The 22,683-nt window shown below is 42.6% G+C and overlaps 1 protein-coding gene across 1 annotated transcript; it reads left to right on the forward strand.

Annotated features, from left to right (window-relative positions):
* Window positions 1–2,743: 2,743 nt before the first annotated feature.
* On the forward strand, window positions 2,744–20,505 carry LOC131232605 (short-chain dehydrogenase PC-15-like). Its single transcript, XM_058228954.1, has 3 exons — window positions 2,744–3,217; window positions 8,207–8,366; window positions 20,014–20,505. Exons 1-3 carry the CDS (start codon window positions 2,881–2,883, stop codon window positions 20,348–20,350), a joined length of 834 nt encoding a protein of 277 aa, XP_058084937.1. The 5' UTR covers window positions 2,744–2,880; the 3' UTR covers window positions 20,351–20,505.
* The last annotated feature ends 2,178 nt before the right edge of the window (window positions 20,506–22,683 follow it).

Raw genomic sequence — 22,683 nt, forward strand, 5'->3', positions numbered from 1 at the left:
CCATAATGACAAGCTTTATTACCGAGGCATCGCCCTCCTTGTGGTGGGCAGTTCGCTTCCAGGCGAGTAGCAGGATGACACGTGTTAAGGATGAGCCAGATTTCTGCATCAACAACCCCACTGTGATGCCCTCGTAACAGAAATCTTACCAGATCCGTATGACTTATCCGTTGAAACTGCAGCCTTCTTTTATCGAATATGGACTGTTGCTGCGTTTTTCTTTTTTTTCTAACCGCCAGCTTGATGGATATTAAGGGGAAGAAAATTTCTATTGAGAGATGCTTGGTGCATTGGCCATCCTCAGTGGGCCCCTTCATATCAACGGTCTAGCTAGGGTTTCATAGTACCTCTTTTGGAGCTAGCTATCGTGAGAGTTCACCACCATTTTCAATCGCTGTGGGTGTCATGTGAATTGTGAAGTACACATGGCATACGTGTACCTGAATCCGTATCGTGAAAAACATGGGCATCATTGTCAATGAAGCATAGCCCTTAATTTACACTGATCTCATTTCCATCGTTGGATTTGGATAATGGTCCATTCACTCTAGGAAATTCAAAATTGACGGAGAGAGAAACTTTCCAAGGTGGGCCTCACTGATTACATCTTATGTCTCAAAAAGTACAAATAAAACAAACTTTTATTAGCCGTCCATTTCGTTTTTTACGCTGTACTACAGCCTCTGATTTTCAGGCTAGAATAGTGACGGGCTGACTGCCTGATGGAATCAGATCTTGACCAAATGTGCCTGTGTGTAAATGGGGCAGGGAGTGGGGATCTAATTCGCGTGGGAAGCGGATTGCGTCCGACTTGTGATGTAAGGATTTTATCCACGCCGTTCATCCTTTTTCTCAGATCATTTTACAGCATGATCATAAAAATGAGGAGGTCCAAATTTCCAGTGGACCACACTAAAGGAAGCAGCAGTGATAATGACACCCACCGTTGATACCTTTCTAAGGGCCACCGTGATGTTTTTTTGCAATCCAAACTATTCATAAAGTCATGTAGACCTGGATGAAGTGAAAACACAAATATAAGCTTGATCCAAAACTTCTGCAGCTCCAAAGAAGTTTTTATTGGTGGGCGTTCAATTCAAACTTTGTGATCCACCTAAGCCTTGGTTCCGCCTCATTTTTGGGTTGAAATCCTAAAATGTTCTGAAAATATGTATGTAAGGTGTGGATAAAATACTTACATCAAGTTGGCCCTACAGAGACCTGCCCGGACGGATTATTGTCCGGGCGAGGGTAGGACGCAATCCACTTCCATTCGCGTGGCGTAAAAAACTATGAGAGGAATCATATGATATCTGACCTGCATCTTTGCAGAGTACACAGACACTTACAAGTGGAACACATGGCTCAGTGATCTAGACCATTGATCCTTTCCGTCCCACCATGGATGGATATCTACGCAAAATTCTCATAGCCAACGACCATTTCTAAGACATGTCCGGTTAACGTGGATTGTTGTTGTATCTCTTTTCTCATTATCTTTGGAGCATAAATCAAAAAGGTTAAAAATTTTAAGACATGGTTCATCCAATAGACTAACACCCAGATCCTTAGCTCAACTGGCAGACTGAGCGGAGATACCTCGTTTCAGCACTTGAGGTCTTGTATCGATCCCTAGTGAGGGTGGCTAACATGGAGTGTGTGTACTGACATGGGTGTGTACTGACAAGCTAACCCAAAAAAAAATAATCCAGATAGACTCAACGTACCAATGCTCTGGATCACCTAACAATGGCCCACCTTATCAGAATGGGTGCTAGGAACATTTACACGGTTCATCCAGATAGACGCAACATACCAATGCTCTGGATCACCTAACAATGGCCTACCTTATCAGAATGTGGGGCTAGCAACATTTATGGCCCGAAAGAAAATCACCCACTCTCATTATTACATATACAAGTGCAACCACCTGACTGCTGAACCAACTTTAATTTTTGTACATGGCTTCTTAAGTTTTGACTAACATCTTACCACATTTGAAAATCCATAGAGGTTGAGTTTTGATGAGGTGAGTTGTGGCATGAGTGCCAGCATTACACGTACATGAGCTTTGTACCAAGCGGATTGCGTCCTACCCTCGTCCGGGCAGGGATCCGTGGGACCCACTGTGATGTAAGTGTTTTATCCACGCTGTTCATAGTTTTTCTCGTATTATTTTAAGGTATGAACAAAAAAAATGAGGTAGTTACCGGGCTTAAGTGGACCACAAGGTAGGGATTGAACTTTCACCGTTAAAAAATTATCGGGAGCTGGATCAAGATGATATTTGTTTTTTTCACTTCATCCACGTCTACATGACCTTATGAATAGGTTGGATGGTAAAAAAACATTACAGTAACTCTGAGTAAGGTTTCAATGGTAGGTGTCATTATCAATGGAGCTTCCTTTAGTGTAGTCCACTGGAGGTGTGGACTACTTCATTTTTAGGATAATATTTTAAAATGATACGAGAAAAGCGGTGAACGGAGTGGATAAGACACTTACATCACAGTGGGCCCCACAGAGCCCTGACTGGACGGATTACCGTCCCGGCGGGGTAGAACGCAATCGGCGTTCACGGGGACATTTTGCTGGGGGACGCGTATTGCGTCCTGCCCCTTAATCCGTCCGGGGATCTGTGGGGCATCATGTAAGTGTTTTTCCGTGTGGACCCAGCAAAGTTTACTTGGTACGATAAGAGCTATTGAGTAGGCAATCCGATTTCATTTTTTATTGCTCGTGATTCTTGAGAGTACGGAACGGACACGGGCAAATGTGAAAACTTCTCAGTATCCAAAGATGGGTATATTTTAGTAATTCTCCAAAAGACATCCGAAGAAGTACTAAACAATCCCCCACCCTTTCTCAAACCAGCTTTCAATGGCTGTTTCAGACAAACCAGTGGTTTTGATCACGGGCTGCTCCGATGGAGGTATCGGAAACGCCCTCGCCCGCGCCTTCGCTTCCGAGAAATGCCCTGTTGTCGCAACCAGCAGATCCGTGAATACCATGAAAAGCCTTGAGAACGATTCTCGGGTCTTTCTCCAGGAACTCGATGTCCAATCCGAAGAAAGCATTGGAAGAGCTCTGGCGAACGTCTATGACAAGTTCGGACGGATCGATGTCCTCGTCAACAATGCGGGGGTCCACTGCGTGGGCCCGCTTGCAGAAATTCCCTTGTCTGCCGTCAAGAATACCTTCGATACCAATGTCTACGGTAATCTCAGACGACGTTTCAATTCAAATTTTTATTGAATTTTTGTGGGTTAATTTCATAGATTGGATTGAAATTTTGGGGCACACAAGATCGTAATTTGTTGCATTATAAGGCCTATATTTTGATTGTCATGCGCTTAGTTCTAGAACTCGCTGAATCGAATCAAACACTGCTGGGTCGAATCGACTTGACTCGGTCTAACTTGGACTGAAGTCGCAACTGATATTATTTTCTGAGGAATGATTACCTACAACTGGTTTTGCACTAACCCTCTCTTTCTTGTTTTTCACATTCAGAAATTTACTTTTCCAAATTTACTCTTAAAAATATCAAAATGGTTGTGGGCAGTCCTCTCTTGGAAGGTTTTAGATGGGAAAATACGCTAATCCAAACTTACTTTAGGAGATTTTTGTATTTATCTAGTTTGACTAATCGGGACCGTTGATCTTGTGGGCCACCACGTGATCAGGCTGTGGAATAAAAACCACAGTGATTGTGAACTTTGCCCTATTGATGTTAGGATAGTGCAGCTAGGTCTAGCATCCTAACAATTGAATGTGGATCCTTGCATTGTTTTTGAGTGGACGTCTCTTATCAGGTGCTGACTGGATGTCTCCTGCAGGGAAACGGATTGGCTACTCCCCCTGCCACCATCCCCGTGGCTGGTGGTCGGTGCTCTGTGGGCCCTACCGTGATGTATATGTTTCATCCATTCAGTTCATCCATTTTTAAAGATTATTTTAGGTCTTTCTTCAGAAAATTGGAGGCATATACATCTCAGGTGGTCCACACCACATGAAAACAATAGTGATTGGATATCTACCATTAAAATCCTCCTAAGGCCTACTGTAATTTTTATTTGATATCCAATCAGTTGACTAGGTCATACAGGCCCAGATGAAGGGAAAAAACAAAAATCAGCGTGATCCAAAGCTTTTATGGCCCCCAAAACGTTTTTAATGGTCGACGCTCATTCAACAATGTTTCCTGTAATGTAGTCCACTTGAGATTGGGATATACCTCATTTTTGGTCTCATACTTTAAAGTGATCTGTAAAAATAGATGGACAGCATGGATGAAACACATACATCATGGTAGAGCCCATAGAGCACCGACCACCAGCCATTAGCTGGTGTCAGGGGGAGTAGCCAATCCGTTCCCCTCCTGCAGTATAATCCCTACGATTCTGGAGATGTGGCCCAGCCAAGGGGGGGCCCAAGAAATCAACAGCCTAGTCACTATGCAAGTGCCACATGTACTATATAGATGTTTTGATGCGTGCGTCATGGAAGTACACAATGCATGTGTGTTGTAATAGCATCCTCATCTAGTTCTCAAATGCATCAGCGATTGTTTGTGATTAGTGAAATAACTAATCATTCATCTTACTGTGAGTATTTTGAAGGCTTGTCGGGTCGACCTGACCCGGCGGTACATACAATTCAAATTGGGTTTTCAAACTTAATGTGTTGAGTGAGTAGTTTCAATTGTTTTCTTGTTTTTGGTTCTGCCATTTGCCTGAATCGTTTCAACCAACAATGGCGCACCAATTGGAAGTCAGTTTTTCAGTGGGGATTGATTTCATGTCCCGGTTCCATTACTGTGCGGAAGATTAATATGGAGTAACCGTGTTTGTGATTCTACCAACATTGGATTTAAAAAATACTACTCCTAAAATTCCTAATTAAAATGGTAATTCACGTCTAGTTGTTGCACAACAATACTAGGAGCATAACCAAATTGTTCAACTGGTTCAGGAAATAGCAAGCCAAGTTCTTGGCCGAACTATTACTCCAATTTATCATAAGCCATATCCTGATTGGATCGACTGGCAATATCCTTGCTGAGGAACTATCGACCTGACTTTACGTTGTTTACAGGTGATACGGATCAATTGACCATAGAACACATAGGTCAATTTACCATACAATGTGGGGATTTGGCCAATAATTTAAAAGACAATCTCTTAAAACCAGTGGTACTCTTTATGTTTCACACCATGACAGACTCTTTCGTGTTTTGATGGTCTCCTTTATTTGAATTGCCCATATTTTATTTTGTTGTTTTGCATGTTGGTGTTTATCATGGCAAGGCAGTCTGTTAATTTGGATTGATCTCCTTTCTTGATCCATCAGAACATAAAGAGTGTCCTGATACACCTATCTATGATGCTTCAGCGAGTCAGAGTGTTGATCTTTCAGGCCCCACTTGGTATGTGAGATGCACGGAAAATTTCTCAAATTAGAAGTTCCTAATGTTTTGATCAGGGCTTACAAAAAGGCGGATAAGAGAAAAGTGCAACAACAGTCCAGGAAAAGGCTAGAGATTTGATGGCTATGATCTCCCAATCTGGAAGATTGTTTTGGATCATCCTCCATCTGCAGTTGCTCCCAAGAAATCAACTGTCTGGATCAACAAACCATCGGCCAAAATTTTATGACATGGCTGCATCAGGACTCTCTAATTCCTTTTCCTGTTATGTTACTGTGGATTTTTGTTGTTGTAGTTCCGTGTATTAATCTTTTGCTTGTAAATTGTGTAAATTTTAGAACACTCTGATTCCTGGCGTTTGAGTGTTTTTTAGTTGTTAGGGAATCATATTATTCCACAAACTTCTCAATTTATCTATACCAGGAAACAATTTCTGACATCTGAGCTTGGATACTGAGTAGTAGCTAGTTTTTTTTATTCTAATTTAATTACTGACTGTTCTTGTAGGCTTTGCTTGGATATGAGTAGTCTTCAATTCCTGAATTTTGATTTTTCTGAACTCAGCGATACCCACAGCAAAGACTCAGTAAATAAGTTGTCGTTTTGTGGGTTTCCCCTGCAGAACAAAATACTTTTCAGTTCCACTTTTTATGAAAATTACAAGCTTGTTTTTCTAGGGAGAATACCCAAAAAAAAAACTCATTTGCAGAGGGTTTTTTTTTTTCCCTGAATCAATTTTGTTGAGTTGATTCTTCGACCACACCAAGTTTGGAAACTCTGAAATTCTGGAACTGATTTTCTTTCTTCCCAAATTACCTCTTAGTTATGCCATGTCTATATGTTGTAGTAGCCAGAAATGCCGTACAGGCATGGGAAACATGCTCCTGGGGGAATGCATTTCCAAAATGGAAGCTATTCACTTTTCAAAATTTCTGAGATGCAATTCAGAAACTCAATCAAACATTTTTGAAATGTAATCTGCAACGTGTTGAATTTGTGAAATGTAAGTGAAACTTTAAAAAAATAAAAGTTTCTTATTAGTTCTCTTAGTTGTCTATGAAAATTCCCAGTATCATCTAATCGCTTTTCTTATTAGCTTAAAACACATGCATTTCTCATCCGCTTTATGTTTCCTTTCCAATGTGTTTCACAAATGTTTATTGCGTTCTTGATTTGTTTCTCATATGTTTCTTCTTCACAACCTCCTTTCTCAAATACCATGTGCCTATGATGTCACATTTCTGACTTTCATTTCATACTTAGCTGGTTAGTTTGTTCTGGCTTTCTGTATGTGTATGCAGATAAAGAACCATAACAAGGATGCACTGAAATAACCATGAAAAGTGACAGAAACACCATTTTTATAACATAATTTTGTTTGTAGATTGTTAAGATATACTTGAATAAGGAGGTTTATTGTTCTATCTTCATGATTTTGCTTTTACTTCTCCAGGATACACACATTTCATTATTTTTGTCTATTAATTGGAGTTGGATTGCTAATCAGGTTGATACCATACAGTGTCTAGTAGAATTTCCTGATTGGATAAGATTGGATTGGGATCGACCTCCTAATGCAATGTTAATCTATTATTGTTTGTTTACCTTTCTAGTGTTACCATTTACAGTAAGGACCCTTATTATAGATGGTCTTATTAGTTTCTCATAGTGAAAAGATCCAGAGCCGAGACATACATTACTGTACAAGTTGCTTCTTGTTCTTGTTTATTGTTGCCTCTCTTCCATGTTTTTAATGCACTCCTTTTAGTTAGTAAACATATTTAGAGCATGGTTTTGAGAATCAGTGACTCAGACAGACTCATCCAGTCTCGAATCAAATCATACCGGATGAGTGGGGGACGAGTCAGCCCCATTTTCTCAGTTCTTATGATTCTACTAATTCTTGTCTTGGATGGAGCATGCCCCAAAAAACTTTCAGCTTGGAACAATTTAGCAATGCTATTTTCACTTGATTGTGCATTGTTTTTCTCAACTGTTTATCTGAGCATCTATAGGCCACCAGTCCGTAAATTATTTGAAGTGTGATCCATCTACAGTGATCCATAACATATCAACTGTCTGGATTGCCCAACTGCGGGGCCCACTTGCAAAACTACAACTCTCTGGGTGGGATACAACATGGTGTCTGCATGGCAGACGCATGGGCAACTGATTGTTTTGACTGGAGCAGTCACACGGTTCAACTCGTCCTGACTCACTTGAGTCAACCCCAAGATAAAGACTTGTGTTACTGACTCGTACCAGTCTCGACGGAGTCTGAGTTAACTTGGACAAGTTGTCAAACCATGATTTAGAGACCCAATGCTTGGTGGAGACTGCAGCAGCTTGCCTCCCTCACTTGATAGTCACAGATTATGCTCTTTGTATGGCTTGAGGGAATGTTTTATTGTGAAGAGCAACCACTTCATACCTAATCTTTTAGGGTGTATTTGGGTGCCGAATTGAACTGAATTGCAGTAATTCAGTTGGAAACAACCATAACTGGGGCTATTCCCATACCATACGAGTAAGAGACTGTCCTCCAAATTGAATCTATAAGCGTTTCAGGTCCCCTTCAAAATGCTTGAAATTGCAATTATTGGTCATCATTATGAATTAAAATAGTAACACCACCACTTTGCTAATTTCTTCAATATTAGATCGGACCTTTGCAAATTGTTTCAGTTGAGCATCCAAACACTCCCTTAGTGATTACTGTGCAGCTAAATCTTAATTATTAGAAATTTCCTTGGTGGTTCCATTTGCTATTTTGTACAGGTCCAATGAGGTTGATTCAAGCTGTTGTCCCTCACATGGCAACTAGGCGAAAGGGCAAGATAGTAAATGTTGGAAGTGTATCTGCTTTGGCCCCAGGACCATGGGCAGGTGCTTACTCTGCATCTAAAGCCGCTCTTCATGCTTTGACTGATAGCTTGAGGTGCGTATGCTGTCGTGCCTGTTTTTGTTTCAATTAAAGTTACACCAAGTCATTGCTTGCATTAGATTATTTCCATTGCAAAAAATGTGTTGTTACCCACTTGTATGGCTGTCAACATGTTGGGTTCTGTATATGGAGCCGACTAAGGAAACTGGATTCATGTGTTGTCGGCTTTGGGTATGGTTACCATATGTGAGGTACTGGATCCGAACCTGATCCGATTCAGATACCTGTTGGGTACATAGGTCTTAGGATCAATGGTTTGCATCACAGAACCATGGGTTCTATTCATACAAACTGAGATCCTTCCATGGTGGGGCCCATCAGACCAACATCTTGCATGACACAATCATGAACTACACATACAAACTGAGATCCATGCCCATCATACCGTCTTCATCACAGAATCATGGGCTCCACCCATGTGAATCAAGAATTGATTAAGAACAATAAGCAGCAGCATCAGAACTCACTGCCAAGTCGGCAACCTCCAGGGAGTTGGTGATGGTAGCCGTTAGGGTTGGGGTCGGGGGATGAGGATGCAGAGGAGGTTTTTTGAATGTCGTAATGATATGAGGTCAGACATGGAACTCATATGGACGCATTGGCACATTATAATACAAAAAAAATGAGGTAATGGGTTGGTGTTGCATCTTACTAAGAATACAAACACAGCTCCAAATATTCACATAAACAAAAGCTAACCCACTAAGACTTGGGATATTTAGGGCCCGTTTGGATACCTCTTGATAAGTAACTTATTTAACTTATGCAAGTTAACTAAGTTACTTTTTAACATAAATTAGTTTGGTAAGCACCATTGTAAAAGTAACTTGTGTGATCAAAGTTATATTCGCACACACATGATGGGTGGTCCACATCAAAGGTGGGCCCCACATGTGGATGACCCACATCAAGGTGAGCCCACATAATGGATTGTCCACATCAAAGGTAGGCTGCTAATGATAAATGGTCCACATCCAAAGCGGCCCCGACCCGTCGTTAGAAGCCATCAATCCAAGGAGAAACCTCGCTTTGATACCAAACTGACGCATGGGAGGACGTGAGGTCGAGCACCGTCTTCCTCAAGAGGATAACTATTCCGAATCCACGGAACTTCTCTGAACTCCTCACAGAGACTTCTCGAATCCACGAGGAAAGAAAGTAGAAAATAGAAATAAATTCTAATAAATTCGAAATTGATTAATGAATTCATAAAAACGAGTTCACAACCCTTTAAATAGGGGTACCAAGCAATGGGAAAGAAATCAGAATCAAACTACAACTAAAACTCCTAGAATTTGCGACTTACTATAAATAGTAAACTTACTATTTATAGACGGTCGTGATGTCTACTAGTGCGCAAGGTTTTCGGCCAAAAATAGTAAGTGTCCTATTTGGCTTCACCAAACCGTTCTCCTAATTATTCTAAGCTCTTTTCACGTTGGGCGCAACTCCTAAAGCCCGACGGATGAAGAGTTATAATCAAACTAAAACTTACTATTTATAGTAAAAATGAAATTAAAACAGGGAAACGACCATCGATTAAGGGGTTTTTCACAATTCCGGGCTGCTCAACCCGGTATAGCCTGGTTGGTTGGCTAAAGTAGCTCGTTTTACCCGAAAATCATATATTTTATGTCTGATAACTCATTCCGAATTGTGAGATACTCCCGATCTAAGGTCTGACGGTCCAGATCACTTCTGTCGTCGACCGGGCCTTTTCTGATCCATCTTGGCCATGAAATTGTCCGCGACCCGCTCTACATCAGTTCCCTCCACTTCAAAAGAACTCGTCCTCGAGTTTTCATCCTGCGCTGGTTCATGATATTCGGTCAGGTCCGCGACGTTGAAAGTTCGTGAGATCGCCATGTCATCTGAAAAATCAATAACATAAGCATTTTCATTGATCTTTCAGATGATTGGTATCAGTCTAATCTTTTTATTCTTCAACTTGTTGTACGTTCCAGTCGGAAATCTTTCTTTGCGCAGATGGACTATAACTTGGTCTCCCACCTCGAACACTTTTTGTTGCCAATGCTTGTCCGCTTGCTCCTTATACTTTTCATTCGAAGCATGTAGTTTGGTCTGTACCTCCGCATGAATGCCCATGATCTTGTCTGCCATATGTTCTGCTACAATACTCATGCTTGGGAGCTTGGGTAGAGGGACCAAGTATAGTGTGTGGCAAGGTACTCGTTCGTAAATAACCTGGAACGCGGTTTTTCCTGTTGAGCGGTTCACCATGTTGTTGAATGCAAACTCCGCTTGAGATAAGGTCAAATCCCACTGCTTCGGTTTTTCTCCAGAAATACATCGAAGGAGGTTTTCTAACGTACGATTCACAACCTCGATTTGCCCGTCAGTCTGTGGGTGGTAGGCGCTGCTGAACTGAAGTCGTGTATCGAATCGAGTCCATAAAGTCTGCCAAAAGTGGTTTATGAATTTTATGTCACGGTCAAAAGTAATAGTCTTGGGAACCCCGTGTAGTCGTACAATTTCTCAGAAGAATAGATTTGCTACGTGTGTTGCATCGAGAGTCTTCTTACATGAAATAAAGTACGTCATCTTGGAAAAACAATCTATTACCATGAACACCGAATCCATGCCATGCTGTGTTCATAGGAGACTAAGTACGAAGTCCATAGATAAATCCTCCTAAGGCCCGTCAGGCACGGGTAAAGGGGTGTAGAGGCCCATATTCTAAGATTGCCCCCTAGAGGTCTGACAAATATAACAACGTTGAACTGTTTTTCCCACATCATATACCAATTGTGGCCAGTAATATCGCTCTTCCATAAGAGCTTGTGTCTTATCTCACTCAATGTGTCCACTAAGGTTACCTCCATATACCTCTTGGATGATCTGTTCCCTTAACAAACTTTTGGGGATGCACAATCGATTCCCCTTGAAAAGGAACCCATCTTGCATATGTAAGTGATCGGGGTGACCTTCTTGGCATCTAACTTATGAGTCTTCGAAGTCGTTGTCGTCGGCATATATGTCCTTGAAGCGCTTGAACCCTACAATCTCATTGCTCATAGTGACTAACAAAGTTACACAACGACTCAGTACATCGGCTACTTTGTTCTGTTGCTCAAACTTATGTTTTAGCACAAACGTGGATTCCTGCAAAAACGAGATCCATCTAGCATGCACGCGGTTAATGTTAGCTTGGCTATTATTGAATTCAAGAGCTTGATGGTCTGTGAAAAGTATGAATTCTCTTTGAATCAAATAATGTCACCAGTGCCATAGTGCCTGGACTACTATGTACAAGTCGATCTCATATGTAGACCATTTCTTGCATGCATCGCTAAGTTTCTCACTGTAGAAGGCTATCGATCTATCTTCTTGAGACAAAACTCCCCCAATCCTGATATATGAGGCCTCACATTCGACTTCAAATAGTTTGTCGAAGTTGGGAAGTACAAAAATCGGGGTCATGGATAACCTACGCTTAATTTTGACAAATCTCAAGTCAGCTTCATCAGTCAACTAAAACTGCCCTTTCTTCATGCAATATATGATTGGTGACACAATGGTACTGAAATTTTTCATGAACCGACGATAGAATGTCGCCAGTTCATGAAAACTTCACACTTCGTGAATATTTGTGAGAACCAGCTATTCTCTGATTGCTTTCACCTTTTCCTCATCCACCCAAATGCCCGTGGATGTTACGACAAAACCCAGAAACAATAGGCTATCAGTCATGAAGCTGCACTTTTTAAAATTGAGATACAGTTTATTTTTAGTGAGCACTTGAAGGACCTTCTTGAGGTGTTCTATATGGGTGGTTTTGTCTTGACTGTATATTAAAATATCATTGAAATAAACCACAACGAACTGCCCAATGAAAGGTTTTAGAACTTGGTTCATCAATCTCATAAATGTGCTAGATGCATTCGAAAGACCGAAGGGCATGACCATCCTTTTGTATAATCCTTCCTTGGTCTTAAAGGCCGTTTTCCACTCATCACTCGGCCGTATTCGAATCTGATAGTAGCCGCTCCTTAGGTCCAATTTAGAGAATATTTTTGCATCCTCTAGCATGTCCAGCATATCGTCCAACCGTGGTATCGGAAACCTGTATTTTATGATGATTTTATTGATAGACTGGCTGTCGACACACATGCGCCAACTCCCATCTTTCTTTGGAGTTAATAGAGATGATATGACACATGAGCTCATGCTTTCTCGAATAAGACCCTTACGGATCAACTCCTCCACTTGCCCCTGCAGAATCTTGCACTCATTCGGACTCATTCGATAATAAGGACGATTGGGTAAACTAGACCCGGGGATAAAGTCGATATGGTGTTGGATATCCCGTATGGGGGTAACCCATCGGGAAGGTCATCGGGCCAGATTTCTTTGAATTCATGTAATAAGGGCCTTAGTCTTTTAGGGATGATGGTAGGCGGGAGTTCTTCCCCTTTTACAATTAATGCATAAGCCTGTCCTGTTTCTTTTGATTCTTCCACAAAGCCCCGTATGGTTAAAAAAAAATGGCCCTCCACTTTAGAAGTTTCAGGTGGTCCCTCTGGATCCATAGGGGCCAATATGGTCTTCTGGTCATCCTTAATGAAGATATAGATGTTATCTTGCCCTTTATGAGTGGCGTCACGGTCAGATTGCCAGGGTTGACCGAGTAGTATGTGACATGCTTCCATGTCAACCACATCGCATACTACTTCATCCTTATAATGTTTGTCAATTGAAAAGGATATGGTACACCGTTCAGTTACCTTTGTTTCACTGATCTTCTTGATCCAACTGATTATATATGGGGAGAGATGATGCTCCGTTTTCAATTGCAATTTTTCCACCATGACCCTGGAGACGATGTTCTCGCTACTTCCACTGTCAATGATCATGTCACAAACCTTTTGATTCACCGTACACTTAGTGAGGAAGATATTATGCCATTATGAATGCACTTCTTTTCTTGGTGCATATAATAGCCGCCTCACGACAAGTGACTCACCGTGATCTTGTTGAACCCAACTTGAATCATCTGTCTCGTCCTCAGTGGTATTCTCCTATTCTTCAACATCTGAATCTTCATAAGCGTTATTAGCACTACCATCATTGATGGCGAGGTTTGCCGACCATATGGGTTCGGGATCCTGCTTGGACCAGCAGCAGTCATTACACCCCTTTGGGGCCTAACTTGCAACTTCTCTGATCTCGGTTTGGTGGTGTAGGGGGTTGAGTGCATGCTCCTACAGGTTTCCCTATGGGCTATGAAGCTCCCTGGGACGGATCCGTCGCAGTGGCCTTGGTGGTAGGATAAGTCTATGTGTTAGGACGTTCAAGTTGTGCTTCTGCCTGAGTAGCCAACTTGATCGCATCATTCATCATCCAAACGGACTACATCTAGACCCGATCCTGGATAGCCATACGCAATCCACCATTGAATCGGGCGACCTGCTGCAATTTAGTCTCGACCAAATCGTTACGCGTTGTCAGGCGGTAAAATTCTTCTGCGTATTCTCTCACCGACCGACTCCCTATCGACAATTTTGGTCTTGTTGGAATAATACCTGATCATAATCGCTAGGGAGGATCGGGCACGTAGTAGCTACTTTATCCGGGGCAGGTGCGGATTGGTGCTTTCCTTTGCCTGGTTCGCGCGAGTTGTAGTTGTTCCCACCAAGCTGAAGCTCCTCCTTTCAACTTGTAAGCCACAAGCTTGACCTTCTTTGCTTCAGGGATGTCCATATAGTTAAAAAATTGCTCAACTTCAGAAAGCCAATTGAGGAAATCCTCAATATGTAGTTGGCCATTGAAGATAGGAATATCAACCCGCATCTTGAATTCTCAATCCGTTCGATCTACTTGATCGCCGCCATGTCTGGGGTGTTGGAAGATTATATCGTCGATTTCCTCCTCACTGGAGCTCCCTTCCTCTCAAGTCAGCAGATGCGTTAGCGGGTTCATGATCCACGGTCCAATGAATTTCCCAACCATGCTTTGATAACAACTTGTAACGCCCTGGAAATCGGGGGTCGCGCATCCGCTCGACTCCCGAGTTCCCAAGAGTCACCATTAGGAGATGATCATAAATGCGCATTTAATCTGTTTGAGTTGCGCAGTCTGAAGTTCCCTGAACATGAAACATGAACGCACAAGTCTGCTGAAATGAAGAGGCCTCACATAAAAATATACAAATCCAAAAATAAATGTAAGTGGGTAGCGCATGGCGTTGCCTAGCCAAAATAACAAAAGAAAATGATGTCCAAAAGAATGGGACCGAGCCCGAAACCCAGCCATCCAATCCCGCATCTCATGCAGGTGGCGAACCCTCCATCAGCTGGAAGTAAGACAGCTCCAGCTCCTCGTCCAGGCTCACCTCGCTAGGCTCCTCCAGTCCTGAGTCACCTGCATCTATCAAAGGGTCTGGTTGGTGTTTTAAAACACCGTCCCAGAGTGAGAGTGAGTGATCAACTCAGTGGGTGCTATTAGCCATAAGTTGCAACAAGCATCAATTGTAATAAGAATTTAATGAAAAGCGATCAATCATCAACATCTATCTAGTCTTATTAATGCGCATGCATGCAAGATGATATGATGTATGCCCTCGCCCAACACTCCCTCGTGCGACGCCATCTAACGATCGCCAATGACAACACTCCCTCAATGCGACCTCGACTGCCGAGTCGCCAACCTAACTAATGCGATGCGATGCGGTCGTGTTAGCCGAGTTATTTATTAGGTTCATTCATCCAGCAGATTTGGGAATCTGGAACACCCCATCTAATTAATGCCCTAAGCTGGTTGCGAGGCCAAGACCCCCAAATGCGTGAGGCCGAGGCCCCGCGGTCCGTGATCCCGTCGGGTTCCTCATCCCCGACTTCAAGCACATGAGGAGTGCCATGAGAAAAGGGATCGCTCGCGGTCACACGGGGAGGCGCGGTACCCAGCGTAGGCCGACAGTTCGAACACGGTGTCCCATTCCACCATGCCGGCTCACGAGGCTGTGGGCCGAATTCAAGTGGTTTGTCGTTGGGCTACAGATGGTTGTGGGGAGTCCCGGGTTCCATACAAATGTGAGCAAACAAGGTTAACAATCATGGTTGGCCAGACGGTAGGCTAGACCGCATGAGTCCCAGGCAAACGTGTGGCGGAACGACATCGGGTGCAAGTAACCCACGTAGTCTAACTACAGCCGCCCACACACGCTCGCCCAAATCCGAGAGTATAGCCTCAAGGCGGTCCTACCGACGAGACCACCTTAGCCTTCTTTGTTTCCTTGGCCAACCGCAGAGTTTGAGTGGCGGTCCACAACATGTCAACTGACAGAGATTTCGACAGGCAAGATCATCATGTTCTCATACATCAATCATATAATCCAGATACAACAATAAACAAGCTAACAATTCATAAGCAATGGTGCAAGTGTGTTGGGTGTGTTGGTGGGGAAGTTGCGCACTTCCTACAACTCATGGAAAAATTTCACATGTGGTAAATAGGACATGCATGCAATAGGGATCTTATGAGCGATCAAACAAGTCATCAACAAGCAGTCATTAAATTCCAACAAGTCCTATGAGAAACACAAATAACATCTTGTGAGAAAACCAAACAAACACACGATTTCATACGATTAAAGTAGGCATGCATCCCTAGGTTTTCTCTACACTCTCTAAATGCATCAACCAACAATCATAATCATTAAACTCATATGAAAATTGGTGCTAGGCCACCTAGGAGTAATAGTCCGCACCTATGGCTCGTTGGAGGCTCGGGAAACGCCCTAGGAAAGAGGGCTTTCGGGATGAACGGCCGGAATCCCTAAAGCAAGCTATTGCATGTTAGATGTCCAACCCAAATCCACAATACTACTTCGAATTTCAAGAAGGGTGGAGGAACACTCACCTAGGCAACCCACGGAGGGTCCTTGAGGTTAAGGGAAGGAGTCTTCTCCTTGCAAGAGCGGCAAAGAGATGAAGGGTTTGGCTTTCTTGGGGCCCACCTCGATCTAGGGTCTACCTAGGATCTCCACCCTCTCTTTCTCTCTTCCTCTTTACTCCCCTTTACTCTCTTTCTCCCTTGGTGGTTGTAGCAAATGGGAGAGGGAGTTATGAGGGAATGGGTTTATTTCCTAGACTAGGCCCCTTTGGCCTTAAGTTCCCTCATATTCCCAAAATAGCCTACAAGGGACATTTTCGGGGTTGGCGTGGTCCTAATGCTCCTTTGGCCACCAAATTCGGTGGGTAGGCGCCTCATGGCCCGTCTAGGACCCGTGTAAAAATTGGGAATGAACGGATAGACGAAAGTGGGGTTTGAGTCAAAGGCTTTGATCTTTAAACGGCCATGCGGGGTCCATTTTAGTGATTTAAGTAAATCTGGTGGTCCTCAGGCTATGAAATTTCTAGGATGGGTGCTTCATGGCCCGATGAAGGGCCACGCAAAATTTGGGGACGATCGGACCAGGGGTTTGATCGCATGGGTCCGGTTTGTGATCGACGGTGACCGGCCCACGATCGGGTCCCAGAGTTGGTTGGCAGGTGTAGGGAAATTCATTAGGCCTCCACGGTAAATATGGAAGGGATCCAATGGTCAGATAACCTGGAATCTTGGTTCCATTTGCAAGCGCCAGATTTTGGTCCTGGTGTGGTTGAGGTGCATTAAGTCAAGGCCAGATCCCACTTCTAGGAGTCTGTCGGGTCAGCGGTCCGCAATGGACTACAAGTCCAGTGAGCTCTATGCTACCCTAAATTATTAGATTTTTCTGACCTTTCGGCGTCGCGGTATAGCCCGTACGGGCTGTAGCTCAGTGCAAATGGTCATCCAGCTTGGCGGCCCGCACTTGGTCTTGCCATGGCCTGTCCGGTACAAACAAATGAGCTAATCCTAGATTAATTAGCTCATGGCATCCCTGCCACGAATGTTTCAAACGTTCGGTCCTGCGGTAAAATCCTACGTGGACGCCTCAGGACATTGTACCGATTGGACGGGATGTTACAACGGAGTTGCCTTAGATTTTTCGCTAAGAGATCCGCTATGCGGTTGATGGAAGCTTTGCGGCCCTTGCATGGATTCTTGATTCCCTCGTTCTTGTTACTTGAAAGGCCGCCGTTAAAGGTAAATTTCTAGAGCACCGCCATGGGATTGTTGCTCCGTCGTTAGAAGTCATCAATCCGAGAAGAAACCTCGCTTTGATACCAAACGACGCAGGGGAGGACGTGAGGTCGAGCACCGTCTTCCTCAAGAGGATAACTATTCGAATCCACGGAACTTCTGTGGACTCCTCACCGAGACTTCTCGAATCCACGAAGAAAGAAAGCAAAAATAGAAATAAATTATAATAAATTCGAAATTGATTAATGAATTCGTAAAAATGAGTTCACAACCCTTTAAATAGGGGTACCAAGCAATGGGAAAGAAATCGAATCAAACTACAACTAAAACTCCTAGAATTCGCGACTTACTATAAATAGTAAACTTACTATTTATAGATGGTCGTGATGTCTACTAGTCGTCAAAGTTTTCGGCCAAAAATAGTAAGTGTCCTATTTGGCTTCACCAAACCGTTCTCCTAATTATTCTAAGCTCTTTTCACGTTGGCGCAACTCCTAAAGCCCGACGGATGAAGAGTTATAATCAAACTAAAACTTACTATTTATAGTAAAAACGAAATTAAAGCAAGGAAACGACCGTCGATCCAGGGGTTTTTGCAATTTCGGGCGCGCAACCCGGCGTAACGGGTTGGTTGGCTAAAGTAGCTGCTCTACCCCAAAATCATATATTTTACGTCGGATAACTCATTCCAAGGCTGCTAATGATAAATGGTCCACATCCAAAGCGGCCCCGCATGGTGGACGACCCACATAATGGACAGTCCATATCAAAGGTGGGCTCCACATGTGGAGCAGTCCACATCAAAGTTGGGGCCCACGTGATGGGTGGTCCGCAGCAAAGGTGAGCTCCACATGATGGGCAATTGACATTGAAGTTGGGCCCTGCATGATGGATGGCCCGCATCAAAGGTCGGCCCCTGATGATGAATGAGCCACATCCAAAGCAAGCTCCGCATGATGGGCAACCTACATTGAAGATGGGGCCCACATGATGGCCAATTAATAATGGTGGGCCCCACATGATGGATGATCCACATCAAGGTGCGCCACACATAATGGACGGTCCACATCAAAGGTCAACCCTACTGATGTGTGGCCCACATCGGAACTGGAGCCCACATGACGGGCGGTGGATATTGAAGGTGGGCCCCACATGATGGATGACCAACATCAAAGGTGAGCATTGCATAATAGACGGTGCATATTAAAGGTCAGCCCCTAATGATGAATGGCCCACATCCAAGGTGGGCCCCGCATGATGGACAACCCACATCAAAGGTGGGGCCCACACAATGAACGGTCCACATCAAAGGTTGGCCCCACATGATGGATGGTGGATGTGAGGGGTACCAAACAGACTTGAGAGATAAATACTTAAGAATTAAGATGTTGGAAAACCAAATATGATTTTTCTATTTTTTGGTCAATAAGTATATTGTTTATCAAACATACTTATCTGTTGAATAAGTAGAAACCAAGATAAGCTACTTGTGGCATAAGTAGCTTATCGAAAGTAACTTATGATCCAAACACCCCTTAATTGGAATTACAAATTCCATATATTTCCCAACCAATGCAATGCTTGTTTGGAGTGGTCAAACATGTCATCCCAAACAAGCATATACGTGTTGCAATGCATTAGCATCCATTTGGAAGCCCCCACAAACTAGGATCAGTGCCATTTTTCGGTGGGACTCTGTTTTTGGGGTACCTCAAGAAATAGAAATTTCATTAGCAAAGGTTCCCATTTTACCACTTTTTCCAGCCAAATTCCCAAGAACAGCTCAGGGCCATTCTTATGTCGCCGCCAATTTGGACAGAGCACATCCCACCCATGACCAAAAGAGAACTGAGCACCTACAAACAGAAGCACAGACCCTTTTGCACTTTCAGAGTTTTTTTTTTTTTTTTTTTTTTTTTAAATTTTTGTGCTTGGAAATATCATTATTTTCAAGGGGAAATGCTTGTAGACCGTAGGTGAAGTGGACCTACAGCAGACGATCAGTCCACAAACTAAAAATGACAGTGCCCTTGGGCATCATTTAATATGAGTAGGCAGATACAAATGTGTAGTTATGATGCAAGGCTCATGATGTTTGCTGTATTTATATATTTAGTTCACCCTCTTGCATTGCATTGTAGAATAGTTAGTGAATTTATTTTGTGCTAGCCAGTGCTTTCAGTTCCCTACATGTAAGACCCATGATTTGTTTATCTAGACAATGGATCAGATGGGCCCTACCAAGGATGGGGGATACCTCAAAATCTCCTAGATTAAAAGATCCTAACTCTGCAAGCTTTATTTCTTTATTTTTCTTTTTTCTTTCTTCTTTTTGGTTTTCAGCCACCCTTCAAAACCTTCAGACATTTCAGTCACAGAATTTTTGGGCATCCACCATTTATGGTGGGCCCCATTAGATCAATGGCCTAGACTCTTGAGTGATGACCCTGCATGTGAGAATTAGAAGCATCAGCCAATACGAGGCTTATACGATTCACTAACATCAATTTTTTCGTGTGGTGATCTTTCAAATTCAATTTTAAACTATTATGAACAGGTTGGAACTTGGGACATTCGGCATTGACGTTATGAATGTGGTTCCTGGCGCAATCCAATCGAACATCGGAAACACCTCGGTTGCTAATTACAGCAAGATGCCCGAGTGGAAGCTATACAAGCCATTCGAGGATGCCATTCGTGCACGGGCGAAGTTCTCTCAGAACCTCAATTCTACTCCAGCAGACGAGCTTGCAAAGAAGACAGTGGCGGCTGTGCTGAAGGAAAACCCGCCTGCATGGTTCACCTATGGCAAGTTCTCAACGGGTTCAGCCATCCTCTATCACCTACCACTCTTCCTTAGAGATCGCATCCTAAGGATAGTGATGAAATGCTGAAGGCTTCTCCATACATGGCCATTCATTCACGTGCATAAACACACGGGTTTATGCATGCATGTTTTTATGTGTTTGTTCATGTACATTTGGAGGAGCTGTGCTTGACTCTTGAAATTTAGGATTTTATGTTAGCATTCAGCATCCATTTCTCGTCAGCCTTACACATATCTGAAGAATATTAACCATTTGATCAATGACCTTTAACATGGATGGTCAAAATAGGTCTAATCAACATTTTGATCCTTCCATTTGTTAGGGCTCATCACTGATTACCATGATTCTAGAGAATTACTTTTGTTAGGAAATCAGAACCATCCCACCCACAGCTTGGGAAAGGGATGGCAAGAGAAGATAAGGCCAAATGATGGATGGATTGGACCATCTGATCAGTGCAATTTTGCATGCTAGTCCATGAGATGTGTTTTGTAGTTAATAGAGGGTTCGGATCAATTGCTTGGACTGTCCAAGTGAACTTACGCAACTAGGAACACTATAACTTGTACTCTAGCATTTATCCTTATAAATGCATGAATTAATGAAAACATGAGAAACTTGTTATAAATAATTATAACAAGTTGTATAAAAAGTTGAGGATTTTCATTGAGGAGATGTGTGGGGCCCATGTGCACTTATTCACTGGCCGCAGCCGTACATGCAGACCTGGCATGTTTGTGGGATATCTTAGCTGTCCATCAGGTTTACCGCATCATGAGGGTGACAAATCAAGTTGTTCGACTGATAACGTGGATCACCTTTGTGGGAAATTTTAAAAAAAAAAAAAAAACCCCCTGCAGTTACCAATGATCTATGTTCAATGTATATGTGTAGTCAACCTGATATATGGACCCACCTGATTTTTTTAAAGTCCTTTTTGTGCACGTAGGGCGACTGTTCGGTGATCCAGACCATAGTTCTAATGGGCTCAATGACAATGTACCATGTATAGTTATATCCTTCGGTCACCGCAAATAGATGGGTGAAGAAAAGCAGAACAGAACATTCAAGTGAAAATTGCAAACATAATTTGACGGGCATGACCTTCCAGTCCGGGATAATTTAGGAGCATTGTCCACCTACAATAGTGGTCATCAATCCATCTGTCTTGATCACCGAACCATGGCTTCATCATTGCACGGAGCATGATAAATAAATAAATAAATTAGTGTCCAGCTGGCAAATAGGCTGGGCATGCTAGCTGATGCACGTCGAAGTTCGGCCCCACAGAGTCCTGCCACCACGGAGGTCGGTGGTCGCATGGTCACCACGCAATCCACCTCCTCAGATGACAGAATACAGATCAGAGATCCGTGTGTACGGAGCACGTGTCAGAAATCCGGGCCATTCATCAGGTAGTGCCTTCTGTTAAAACACCATCTACCAAAAATGATTGTAAACTTATCAAGTGAACCACGAGTACGTTAAAGACTTTTGCTCTAACGCTTTTTTTTTTTCTTCTTTTCTTTTCACTTTTGGTCCGGACCAACAGTAGCTTTTACCAACAGCATGTGGGAGGGCTGCAACGGTGGGAGTTTCCATTTCCGCTGTTTCCCGTGGTGTGGCCAACTTAGCTCTTGTATCTATCTAACTTTTTAATCTTCATCCTAACATGAGCCAGCGAAACTGATGAAGTTAATGAATTTCATAATGACATCATGGTGGGACCCACAGGGCTTTGTATTGCATTGCTAGAAACTAGCGTTGGCCACGTCACCGCTCACTTGAGAAAGGGAAAACATTGGCCTCGTTTGGCACGGTAGATTTAGAATACCTGGATTGAAAATCCTCTGAATTTAAAATACCTTGGATTTAGAATCTTTCCATTGTATTTGGCACCTTGGATTTACAATCCTTGCAATCCAAAACTATGTACTTAAATTATATAACATATGTTACATGAGTTTGAATTTAATTATTAAATTAATTTTAATATCCTTAATTAATATTCTTATATATTGCTTGACACAATGATTATAATAAATCCATTGTAATATTTACTTTGGCTGAAAATGAAGAAATTTTAAATCTTAGATGAGCCACAAGTATAGAATTACAATAGAGCAACTAACCAATGATTTTTAGCTATTGATTTAAATAAATAATGTTTGGACTGCTCTAATTATTCAGTTAAAATAATTTTAGTAATACAGTTGATAATTTAATTGTTTTGAAATATCATCAGGTTGCATGTCCAGTAAATTAATAAATTAGTAGCCTAGCAACACATATGATACACATGTGATTCTAAAACTCCTAGTTTTTAATCCACAGTACCAAACCACTGGTGGATTTGAAATACCCTCGAATCGTTGGTGCCAAAAGACATGCGATGGGCG

The sequence above is a fragment of the Magnolia sinica genome, chromosome 2 (assembly GCF_029962835.1).
Source record: "Magnolia sinica isolate HGM2019 chromosome 2, MsV1, whole genome shotgun sequence".
Lineage (NCBI taxonomy): Eukaryota > Viridiplantae > Streptophyta > Magnoliopsida > Magnoliales > Magnoliaceae > Magnolia > Magnolia sinica.